General features: G+C 37.7%; 1 protein-coding gene across 1 annotated transcript in view; it reads right to left on the bottom strand.

Moving 5' to 3' along the window:
* ZNF804B (zinc finger protein 804B) overlaps positions 1 to 11,766 on the bottom strand; it is a 505,156-nt gene extending 493,390 nt beyond the window's left edge. The window contains exon 1 of the mRNA XM_030857352.2: positions 11,503 to 11,766. Within this exon, the coding sequence (XP_030713212.2) occupies positions 11,503 to 11,610 (108 nt within the window). The 5' untranslated portion in view covers positions 11,611 to 11,766. The remainder of the gene's footprint in view (positions 1 to 11,502) is intronic.
* Between the last annotated feature and the right edge of the window lie 1,677 nt (positions 11,767 to 13,443).

Here is a 13,443-nt window from a genome sequence, read left to right as displayed (position 1 = left end):
GATCTCCTTTGAACAAAGAATACATGGAAAAATAAAACAACAACTACAGAAACATGAAAACCACTGGTCAAACATTAGTGACTTGTTTCCAAACAGACGGGTAAGAAACCGTGAGGTTGAAGGTCCTTCCATACTTCATCACACCCAGTGCTCATCACAGTCAGAAACTGAACCTTAGAACTAGTCTTATATTCATGACTTAATGAAGAATTTAAAACTTTATGTTCCCAAATTTTTGTCACACAAGTAGATCAGAAGTTGTATTCCAGTTACTGTCTACTGGATCTAATTCTAGGATCTGCAGATTAAGTGATGCTTATACACTATATAAGTCCACGTAAGACCACTCCCTATGAATATGTTTATGCCAATTATAATTTTTCTCCAGTTATGTGTTCTCACCTATTCTGTTCCTTGTGGAAAACTGATTTTCTCTATCACTTTCAGGGGTGGAGTCTATTCTGATGATCACAAAGGACGGAACTGAGTGTGATTTTTTAAAAAAATTTACAGCAAAGTGACACTGTTGGAAGGAACACATAAAGGAAAATGTACTGCAGTTTATTACTTTTCCTTTATAATGTAATTTCACAAATCTTCCTTCTATAATCATAAGAAAGCATCATCAGTGATCGTCACTAAAACTTCTTCCAGCAACATAATGCAGAACTCTTGAACTCATACCATGTAGCATATGGATATTGGAAGACGAGCATTACATTTGATTGAAAATACACGATCAGTTCTTTAAACATATTTAAATTCATTTAATTTAGGATTGATTAATATAAGCATTGTTTGGGTTTTATCTATAATCTCCTTGGCAATAATCCTGTTTCCATAGTAACACAAACTTGTATTTTACCTTTGTGCGTGCGTGTGAAATTTTAACAACTTTTGCAATAAAGTTTACACATCATTTGCACATAACTTTCATTTTTTATGAGAGTTCCAAGCTAGAGGTTTCTTTCTTTTAATCATTTACTATTTTTCCACTAAATACATAATTCACATCTCCCCTCGAATAACGAAAACTCAACAGAGCCATTCCTAACGACTCTCAAGAGATATCGAAATCTACATGATGGTCAGATCTTTGCATTTCAACATGTACAATTAAGGGAAAGATAATGAAATACTTCACAAATGTCACCTTGGATATAATCCCTGTGCTGTATTAGCATAAATCCATTCATACTTACCAAATCAGTATTCTTTTTTTGGGAGATAATTATATATTTATAAAGCATTCTTATTTAAAGTTACAAAAGAAATGGTGATTTTACAACAGGGGAAATAATTACAAGAAATTCCGATTTTATTACATGCTGTGAAAAACAAAAATGATCCAATTTTAGCTGACTATGGATTTGTTGAAGTCAAGTAATAAGAAGCCTGGTTCAAGAACACTAGATCATAAAGAAAAAGTATATCATCATCATGAACAGGAAAGTAAAAGGGACATAAATGTAATTATCTTCTTTTGTTCATTTGTTTCAACTAGTTAAGTTAGCTGTGGTCAGTCAAAGTGAAGTAGGACAGTAAGCAGATGAAACATTGTCTAGTTACCTATCCCCACCCAAAAAGAGGGCCTTGGTGTCAGTTGAGCTGCAAGTACATATGTTTTTTACTACATCCTTTTTAATATCATTTTTAAAAAAAAAGGCAGTTTATGATCTGGCGTTAGGACAATAGTTGCCTTTGGGTTGGGTGGTGCTTGGTAAGGGGCATGCCTGGGGCTACCAGGAAGTTGTAATATTCTATACTACATCTGAGGCATTAAAAAGCTGTACACTTATGATTTGTGACAATTTATATATTATATTATACTTCAGTACAAAAGTTAAAAAATAACTTTCCATTTAGATACCACTATGTCTAGAATAGAAAATGGTGAAGATTTCATGAAATTATAATTTCAACTCATCCCATCACTTTTTATTTATAACTAGCTTTTTTTGCCCCCTAGGAAATGTTCAGATATCTAAATCAAAGACTAAACAAACTAAGAAAGATAGCATTAAAATGTGCCTTTAAAATGATCTGGTTTTGTGTTCTTAAGTTTATCTTCTGTATAAATGATGTATACAGTGTAAAAGGGAACTATCTGGAAAAAGTAGACATGATTTGAAAGTGTGGATGATATTTGTCTAAATATATGAAAATATTTTATTGAGTTTACCACGTTTCAAGAATGTAAGAAACATCAGTATATTGTACTTCAAAACATCTATCACATTAAAAAGTGTAATCAAGCATTTTGAGTTGTACAAAGTTCAATTAATATATAAGAAAATAAAGCAAGTGATGTACATGGAAGAAGGTTAGTTAGTTCTCACAAATTTTTCAGTCCTTTAATGAAAAATCACTAACTCTCTCTGAATAGTTGAAAGGATGTTAACACTGAAGAGGTTGTAGATCTATCCTTTTGCTTCCAAAGGGCATGCTGAGGACCAGTGAGTGAATGGAAGGAGGCAGAGACATTTGGGGAGGGCAGAGGAGACATAGCATTAATTATACTAGTCTCACTAGAGGATCAATCACGTTGGTGAGCAGAGAGGTCCCCTACCACTGGAAATGTTCACCCATGTTAAGAGTAGTTGTGTTCGTTTCCTATGGCTTCTCTGACAAATTACCACAAACTTTCTGGCTTAAAAGACAACAAATTTATTATCTTATAGTCCATTAAGTCAGAAGTCTTACTAAGCTAAAATCAAGGTGTTAGCACGGCTGTGATTTTTCTGGAGGCTCTATGGGAAAATCGATTTACTTGCCTTTTCTAGCTTCAAGAGGTCGTAAGCATTCCTTGGCTTGTGGCCCCTTCCTTTATCTTCAAAAGCCAGCAGCACAGCATCTCAAAGCTCTCTCTCTCTGGCTCTAACACTTCTGCCTCCCTCTTATAAAGGTCCTTGTGATTCCACTGAGCTCACCTGCATAATCCAGGAAAACCTTCTCAATGTCTTAATTTAGTCACATTTGTACAGTCCCTTTTGCTATGTAAGTTAACAGAGTCAAGGGTGTTGAGGATTATAATGTGGACATTTTTGGGAAGTCATTATTCTGCTATCATAGTGCTATATTAAAATATATACAGGGGGAGGCTAAACCAGATTGCTAAGAGTCCTTTCAATGTTTATATCCACTAAATAAGACAAAGAAGTCAAATATTTGTTAACAACTGTAGCAAAAGAAACTGACCATACAAAAGACCTGATTCTCTCCACTCTAGAGACTATTACTATCTTTCTGTATGTCCACTGGAGATGGCTGGATATTTTAGCTAAAGTTCATTGTTCAGAAGAAGTTCAAGCTTCTTTTGTGAACAGTGACCATATCCTGACTAATCCAAGACAAAAAAAGTACTAGCAAAACCTTGCTGGAAAGTGTGTGACTGATAAGTTGGAGAGGGTTGGCAATTATGCAATAACCACCCTGTAGCTGCTCCAGGATGGTGCTTTCTCAAGGGATACAGTGGCCAGTGATCAGGAAATTATTGTCTCTTTTTCAAAAGAAAGAAAAATGAGAGTGAGAAAAGGAGAAATGGTGTGTGAACCACTATTTTTCCTCCTTACGACACACTCCTAAATAGGAAGGGAATGGTCAAGTTCCTAACTTGTAATTCGTTTCACATAAGCTACTAAATATGTGCCAATGAAAAATATGGCTTGACTAACTCAGGTATGAATTTCATCCATTTATATATAGCCAATCTTCAGCCTCTTGTGGCCTTTAACAAAAGATGTTCAGAAACGGTTACACGGAATAAAGCACTCTGCAACTGGGAATAATAGGAAGTATTAAATTATACTTGAGGCAACTGACCACAGGATCTTGGTAGAATTGAAAGTAAGAAGGATCACCATGAAAACAGTGGCCACTTAATCCAGTAGAACAGTTTGCATTCTAAAAGATTCTGACTAACTACTTGGGAAAAAAATTCTCTAAGGAAAAGTTTTCTTCTTGGAGCTACCAGCAGGAACAAAGGGAACATATTTATACCAGTTAAATTTCTATTGAAATCCTTTTGTTTTCTATTGAAATCAATAATAAACCAGAAGCTGTGCTTAGCTCTGGGGATCTAAGGACAATGGCAAACACAACCCCAAGGATCTCACATCTCATGGCAAAATGGAGACCAATAAACAAACACAATTCAGTGATTATCAAGGCAAGCAATGGATGTGACTAGAGCCTGAAAAAGAAGCACCTGACCCACGAGACAAGGGAACTTCGTGTAGACTCACATGAGGACCCAACTCTTTAATTAAGTCTGAAAGAATATATAAGATATGTCCCAAAAAATGATGGCAAAAAGAGGATTTGTAGCAGACAGAACAGCATAGGCAATGACATAAAGGTCTATAAACACCCATCACAGTCAAGAGCTTTGAGTAGCTCAGTATGGCTGGACCATAGGATCAGGTGGGAGAAAAGAGTTAAAGCTGAAGAGGTAGGTGGGGGCTAGATCATGAAGACTCTTAGATATCACCCAAGGACTATGAACATGTTCAGATACTAAGAAAATACGTAGTATGGACACCTCTTTGTCTCTTGACTTCACATTTAGATGAAGCAAATCAACAGGGAGGGTCAGATTTCAGTGAGCCTCCTCCATCCCCTCCGTCATTCAATAAGGCGTTCAATAGTTATCTTCTCTTTAGAATCTGGTATTTATATCATTCACAAAGAGGAAATGCATATCACCTTTGCTTGCCAAGGAACATGTTAGGGAATATAATTATTCATAGCAAAATGGAGATCTGAAAAGGACACATGTGGGGGGAAATTGACGGTATTTTTCTGTTGCTGGGAGGTAACACGAGACAAATGAAGTGCTGTGTAATAGCTGTGAGAAAGAGGGCAGGGGAAGAACACTGGTAGGAGGTGGGTTCTGAATGGAGATATGGGGGAAGCTCTAAATTCTGAGCTAGAGATGAATGTTACGTGTGGATGGTGGACAGAGAAGGAACCTGCAGGCTTGGGTGGGGCAGCAGACAGAACGGGGTGTCTCTCACCATTTGCAGGGGCCTGTGCCTCTGGAGTTCGAAGTATATGCCATCATTTATACAGGAACCAAAAAAGATGCTGGAAAAAAACAGTGACCATGCTAATGAAAGGAATAAGGATCAATGGCAAGAAGAATAACGGGGAGGGAAAAGACTGTTTAGAAAAACAAAATAAATTGGCAGTACGCGTTTCAAAATAAACTATGTTCTGCCTCTTACACCCACACAAAAGTGAAAGCAAACTTGCCAAAAGGAATCTGCCAATTCTCAAAGCAAAAAATTGGCAGCCCTAATTATATTTGCTACAAATGAACAAAATGCATCCTCTCCGGGAATCACGCTCAAGACTGTCCAGTCTAAAATCCTGAGCAGCATCCCTAGAGTTGGAGGGTCTATATTTTATTATTTATTTATAGCCTGCTTGCTTTCGCAGCAGACCTAAGTCATCTAAAATAAACTTTATACGTTAAAACAATAAATATAAATTTAAAAGAATGAAAGTCATGGAAAATAAAATTAAAATAAGAGTTAGACCGGGAATAGGAGATGAGTAGGGGTGAGGACATCATGCTGTTTTGAAGGCCAACGTCAATCCCCATCACGTGTGAAGCACACATTTGTCTCTGGGTTTCCCAACAGCCAAAGAAGAAAGGAAAGATAGTTAGCTCTATAGCTTTCTTTATATGTGAAGGAAAATTACACTGTCAGTTTTTTAGAAGCTAACATTTAAATTTTAGGTATCAAATTTGAATGAAAGAAGCATTTAGTTCAATGCATGTTATCAGGGGTCCATTTCGGGAAAAGTAGGATCATTAGTGAATATTTTTAAAATCCCTTTCCATTTTAAATACTGTATAATATTCCTTTGCATTTTTTGTCTTCAATAAGCTAACAATGTCTTAGTTACAACTGAGAATGCTGTCTAACTATGGAGTAATTCATCTTTCCACAGTTTCTTTTCACGTCCAATAAGTATTTCCAATGCAAGAGAGACTCTGGAACTCGGTGATTTATATATTCCTATTATCATCATAACTCTACACTGCATGAGAACATATCAAATATTTAATTTCTCTCTCTAGACCTTATCCACTAAGTAAGCCTGATTTACAAAATCTGTCTACAAAAGGCTGCCACCTGTCATTTTATAGGAATTACCTGGAACACTATATTTGTTAAAACCAAAAGACATTTTCAAACAAAGTAGCATTTTTATTTCAATTTTGATTCAAATTATTTTCTACAAAATATGTACATATGTACTAAAGAATTATTCTGCCAATGTGTATTTTGACAAACCAAATTCATACTGAAATGCACTTCATAAAGTTATTCAAAATATATATTACTCTTCTTGATCTTTGCTCCCAGTACAGCCTTAATCCTACTGACATCTCAAACCCTATTAATATTTAACACATGGAAAGTATGTATCTTAGTGCATATACATTATATAACAAAGATTTCACAGTTACAACTAAGGCTAATTTTTAAAAAAAACTACAAATGATTAAGTTCTATGCTAAATACCATCCCCGTTTAGCCTACACATGATGAAAATACATTTTATTTTGTTTCCAAAATATAGGGCAGAAACCTAAAATACAGTTTATCTTAATTGTAAGTCTAAAAGAAACAAATCAAGAGACTGACTCGTCAAATTTTAATTGTGAAATAAATGTAGTATGAGCTAATAAAGTCACACATTATAGCACTCAAATACTTACTGGACTCTTCTTATCATGAAAACCTTCTGAAGTTACAGAAACATAAATTAAGTCCTAGAAAGTTGAGACTTATTTTGGAAAGCATAATGCCAACTACAAGTTTCCGAAATCAGTTAGCTGGGGGAGAGAAGAAATGGGTTGAAGAGGCAACTAGAGGACAGGAGACTGCTTAATACAATACTTGACATAAAGAAAACATGCATTGTAAGAATTGTAACTGAGTCTTCTTTACTGAAAACATCTGAAAGTTTCAACATAAAAGGCAGTATATGTATTCATGAATTAAAGAAGAGGAGGCAGGTGCCTTCTCTACGGGAGAGCATATCTTCATAATCATATTTGGTACATGAAAAGTGCATCAGTTTGAGAGCATTTTTGGATGTGTTTAACATGTACTTATTAAGCATAAGTGAAATACATGCAATTATTACAGGCATTAGAAAAAAGAGCAAGGTTGTAACTGCACTCATTTCCTCATAAGGGATTCTCTGAATAGATACATCCTCAAGGTAATTAATCTTTTCTAGAACTTCTTTCAGTTATACATATACACTGATAATTTTTAAAAGAGAACTTTATAGAATCTTTTAGTCCATTTAAAATGCCTGTTTGTTTGTATGCCACCTCCTTCAATTAGGTAATTTAGTCAGATATATAACTTAGAATAAGATCACTAAACAAAACAAAATAACAAGTAAACAACAACATCCAAGGACCCTGATCTGTTGCTGAGATGAAAATCCCAAGAATTTCCTTCACATCAAATATTTCAGAGGAAGACAACAGACATTCCCAGAAACAGATATTCCTGGTGTCTATCTATAGTGTTCCCAGGAATAAGCACTTCTTAAGAAGTATCACTCTAATAAGCTAACCATGTACCACAGAAAAAATATAAAAGAATGATTATCATTAACATTTAATCACTACATATCCTGAATGACAGTCTTAATACTGACCACACACAGATTAAATAAACTATAACAAACCACACTTGTCTCTAAATTTGAGATGATATTTTACATTACTTAAGATAACTAAGAATCTATTCAAATATATTTTTGACACTACAAGAGGATATTACTTGTTTATTTGAATTCAAACATGGTGGTAAAAGAACTTTTAAGTTCCTGGATTGTAAGTTTTACCTTTAACATATCTGACAGTAAAGATTATAACGTAATATATAGGTAACTTCCTATACTTGAGCACTGGTAACAATGTGTGTATCTACATCTCTATCTACGTGTAAATACGCGCGCATGTGTGTATGATTTTTAAAGTCATCATTCATTCATATTATAGATTTGGAATATGGTGGGGGATAAATATCCTAAAATGTGGGAGGGTATAAATTTACTTTCTAAAATTGAAGACTTACCAATAAGCACTATGCAATACTCTCTGTCACTTTTCTTTAATCTATCCCTGGATTTAAAGTAACATAAACTAACTCAAATCAATTATTCACATCCTAATTAGGATGAAAAGCAATAAGCTATTTTTTTCATACCAAGTCACCAAAAAGAAGAGAGATGTAACAGATAAGACATTTGCATGTTTTCACTTTGAAGATAGGAACTGCATTTCACTCTAGGATTTTCAGTTCACTGATCTGTGAAAACTGTTTGGGAAAACAATGCTTTATTTATTTCTCAAGTATCCCATTGAGTATTTACTACAAGAGTTCCATATAATGATTCAATGTTTTCTAAATGAAATTCTTTGAAATAAAAGTGTATATAAATATAATCATTGCCTTTTTTACTGTTAGTTTAATATCACGTGTTCAGATTCTACAGACGTGATTTGAACATGACAAATTATACAATTGCTTTAAATATATACCTGAAGAATTATAAGACACTGACATGTTAAATTCATATGACCCAGGTGTATTTATATCAGAACTACCAAAGAAGAAACTCATTATAGGAAAAAAGAAGTGTGGTTTTTCTCCATTCTATAAGAAAGTTACAAAATAGTCTTATTCAATAACTGTGTTATGCGCTACTTTTAAACAGCTCTACTAAAGCAGAAAAGTATGGATTAAAATAGGCAGAACACTCAGATTGAAAAAGTAAGAACCAAAGTTGAGATCATTGTAGAATTTAGTGAAAATGAGTTAAATCAGTGAGTCATACCCCAATCCATAATCCCAGATAAACTGAGTTTCAGTGACTGGAAATAACTAAGTCATTGACATAGAGGTCAATCTGAGGCCATTCTGGGAACTAAGTCTGGAAAAAAATTACTGTCAGAGTAGATATATAGTTTAATAAAAAATAAATGACTGTATACTATGGATCTGTGAGTTTAATATTTGTACTGATTAAAAAACATCAATAAACTTATGTTAACCTGAAAGTAACTTGGGGGGGGGTGTATTTCTGAATATTAAAAGAAAATGATGTATAACCAGCTTTCAGTTTTATGCTTTGCAACTCATTAATGAAGAAGGCAAATATAAACTCATCTGGACCAGGGAACTATTACTTAAATTCTCAAGGGTCTACGGTCCAGAAGATAGCGACCTATTTCAATTTAAGGAGAAAGACTAAATGTTATGCAATGTGAATGCATTTCTGACTTAACAACCTGCCCGTGACAGAGAATGAATGAACATCAATTTTCACATACTGCTCATCTCATGTGAGAAACTTTTCAAACCTTGAAAAAGTCATTCGAATTCCATAGCAAAATGTAAAAGAAGACAAAATAAATCAGGTTTAGGAAATACCTACGCAGACTAATTCAGATATTTTAAAATGATGCAAATGTAATTTAAGTACAGTCAAATGTGTAAACATTGGAGAGAACAGCCCAGTGAATCAAAGTGTGGAACCTAGGTAAAAGTAAACGAATCAGTATTTTAGTGAAAACCAGCCCAATAATGAATAAGAATAGCGTCCTGTGGGTGTGAGCCTCTGGTCAGCCAGCAGGGCCATGTGGGTTATGGGCTGTCTTCTTACATCCACATTCATATGTCCAGTCCCTATGGGGTCACTCAGGCCCCTGGGAGATGAAGGAGCATAATGGGGCGGCAGGGGTGCGGGGTGGGAGGGAGGCAGGACACCTTTTGACCTTGTGACAGAAATTCCCTCTGCAAACCCTATAGATTTTGGAAGATTAACACCACGTTCTAACTAACTTAAATGAAACCAAACAATGTAAGAACTATGAAGTAATTCTCCCTTTACACTGTGAATGATTAAGGCACATACCCTGTAATGTACTACCCAATTCACATTTCCACAACCAGAGAGGGTCTGGGAAGACAGCCACAGAGCTTATCAAAGGGTGGAAAAATAATCTATGAGAAAGATGGAACATTCTCGGGTTTCGAGATGAAATGAGCTTAAAGAAAAATTTGAAGAATTTAAGACTGCTCTAAGGAAGATTCTGACAGCATGGGTTGTTAAACATTAAGGTGGTTTGCTGAGACTGCGGAAATTCTGATCCTGAGAATCTTTAAAAATAGGAAAGATTCAGACCAGCTGCTCAGAAAGATTGAATGTGGGCTTTATGCATCTAAAACCCTTCAAGACGCTTCTAACCCTGTGAATTTAATTGTAAATGCCCATATAAACAGTATATTCCATCTTACACTTTTAATTCAATACTAAATAGTTGCAGGGGGTTTGCAATGACCTACTTTGTACAGTACATGAAAGCATGTGAGGCAATAGTTTTTCACAATTAGGAGTCCTAGTGATATCTCTGGGTACCTGCACTTTCTGATTTCAGATTTTTCATGCAAATCACATATAGCCCTTAATCACAGGTTTTTATAATATATTGCAGTTTTGAATAATTCATGCCGGTGAAACATTAAACCATGATGGAGAGAACCGAAAAATGAATAAATAAAAATCAGACACCTTCAATTTTCCCTCTTTATATCATACAAAACTTAAAGTACTAGTTTTCACCTTACACTAGAAAAATCGTTCTTTAAGTTTAGACCCTTAGTCACTTACTAAAAATCCAAAACTTTAAAAAATAAATCATGACTTTTTTTTCTTGAAACACATTTGAATCCTTTAAAAAAAAATGATTTATAGTATGTACTAAGGGATGAACTGACAATATACTGAAGTCATAGATTCTGGTCAAAATCATTTAACAAAAAATACATCAAATAGTAAACTAAATTGAATAGTTTACTAAGTTAAATAGCAGTCACTCAAATTTGCACATGAATACATCTGTATATAGTACAAAAAACTGTCTAATTCATATTTTCACAAAGAACTCTTTGGCTTTCCCTGAAGAACCTACATAGTGAAGCATTAGATTTCATCCTATCGGGATCCAACACTTTTCCTTTTGCCCGGACCCTGATGCAAAATGTTTAGAGTTTATTTTCTTATAAAGTAAATGCAGCATTATTAAACTAATCCCAACTGATGACTTCATGAAGTATGGTTATAAAGTGCCACTAAAACTTTCTATACTGACCAAATCAGCAGATTCATAACTTGACACAGCACACAGGAGCTACCTTCACAAGCCTGCACTTAAATGCATTCAGTAAATATTTGCATACCTAGCACTATAGATGCTAATGACTGTGTTGAAAATACACATGTAAACACACACCCCTCACTGTGTAACAGTCTGTCAATAAACTGTCTAAACAGACACAATATACCTACGGGCAAGGTAGCTTATCCATCACCCCCTCATTGTGCCAGGACAATATCTCTTTCTGTTTATATTGATTTTGAACGTGTGTGTGTGTGTGTGTGTGTGTGCGCGCAGGTTACCAGAGAGGGAGATCCGTTCTTGCAGAGGGGCCCTCTGAAGACTCCTTTAATGCCCCGGTAGTGCCCATTGCTGAGATGTCTCGAACTGATGACCAGGTAACAAGCCATGTGGGTTCCGGGCGGTAGGTGTAGAGTCTCAACTCCTCACCAGGCGACCAGCCGTGGAAATGTGGGCTGGTTTTTCAGCAGCAACAGTGACTGCCACCTCCGGAGAAGAAGCGGCCAGCAGTAAGCAGGGGACGCTGCAGCCGCGCGTCCCCGCTCCTCGCCCAGCGCCGGGCTCCTGCTGCCGGCAGCAGCTGCTCTGACAGCGGCGGCAGCGGCAGCCACAGAGCACTTAGGTGACCCGACGAGCCAGTCCACATGCTGCTCTGGCCAGGTGGCTGCTCAGCCGCGGACGGCGATATATATAATTTTAAGGACAACTTCCTGGGTCCGCTAGGGAATCAGCAAGTCCTCCTCTCTTTCCCTCCCGCCCCCGCCTTCTCACCCAGTGCGCGCGCAGGGGATGCTCAGGCGCGGGCGCCCAGCGTCTGGCCCGAGCGTCCGCGGCCCTGCGGTGCCGCGAATCAGCAGCAGCAGCCTGTGCCGGGAGAGTGGCTGGGGGTCCTCGGAGCGCCAGATCGCTGCCCCCCTCTGCAGTGGCGGGGAGGGGGGCGGGGCAGGCGACGGGGCAGGCTGGGGTGAGAGCTGAGAACTGGGGACGCGGAGACTTGTGAGTGGGAGCTGTTAGCGCGACGGCTCGGAGCCACCCGGGAGGCGAGGGGCACGCCCGTGGCTCGGCGTGGAGGTGACAGCTGCTGCGGCTGCTGCGGCGGCTGCGGCGGCTGGAGGCTCTCCGGGCTGCGGGACGCGAAGCCCCAGCATCCCGCCATCAGCCGCCCTGGCCCCCTGGTCCCTCCACCCGGTCTCTGGGCCAACTTTGCACTGTGCCGAGGCGGGCGGGATGACGGGAGGGCGCGGTGGAGGAGGTGCGCAAGAGGAGAGCCTTCTCTTTACCGTCACTCCCGGCTCGCCTTCAGCATTTCTTCCGTACTCCGGCTGACAGCGCCGCAGGCGGAAGCAACAGCTCCCCAGCGAGCTGTAAAGGTGTGCTGTACAGCCCCAAACAGGGCAGACAGATGAGGCGCGCTAGAGTGGGTAGTGGATGGAGGAGGAAGCAAGTTTTAGATAGAAAACTTGCGTAAGGAATAAGATGAAACATGTATACTTGTGCCTATCTTTTTTCCTATCTATCATCTATCTATCCTTTTATCATCTATTTCCAGAGTTATAAACATTTGCTTACAAGTCTTTCTGTTTCCTTAAAGAGGCAGATAGTTTTGGTCTATATAGGACATTTGTGTCTTCACAACCCCCAACAGTCACCCTTCAGAAGTGTTGTTTTTAATGGACTTTATGTCATTTACTGCAAATAAAGCCACCAGGGAGTGAGCTGCACTGAGAATTAAAGACGTGCAGAAATGTGCTCTGAAAGAAGGAAGCCCTCACAGCTGACCTTACAGGGTTGAGTGTAACCTCTCTCACCCCCTCACCTGGTCTGTGCTGGGAGAAGATGAAAGGTCACCTCCCTTCTTTTGCTTTAGCACTGGAATTAATTTCAGTCCTCTCCCCAGTTTTCTCTTCTAACACAATCCTCATTTGCATCCTGGTTGACACTGAGGACCTCTCACAAATGATAGAAACCAGTAAATGAAAGCACGTAATTAGAATTCTCCTATTCAGGCAACTCATAAAACTCTTAAGCAAAAAATAGTCCAATGAATACAACTTTTGTAACTACCCAATAAAGGCTTGACTCTCTGTTTACATTATTACAATAGCTTATATCCTTAATATTTTAAAGGTTTTAGATTGTCCTTTTCAAGTGTTTTTTTTAAAGTGTTTACATACCAGAAAGTGTCTTAGTATATAAGGTGAAAGTGTCAATTTCTTGCAAAT

The sequence above is a fragment of the Globicephala melas genome, chromosome 9, assembly GCF_963455315.2.
Source record: "Globicephala melas chromosome 9, mGloMel1.2, whole genome shotgun sequence".
Lineage (NCBI taxonomy): Eukaryota > Metazoa > Chordata > Mammalia > Artiodactyla > Delphinidae > Globicephala > Globicephala melas.
Note: the sequence above shows the minus strand (reverse complement) of the source record. Positions and strands in the feature narration are given on the sequence as shown.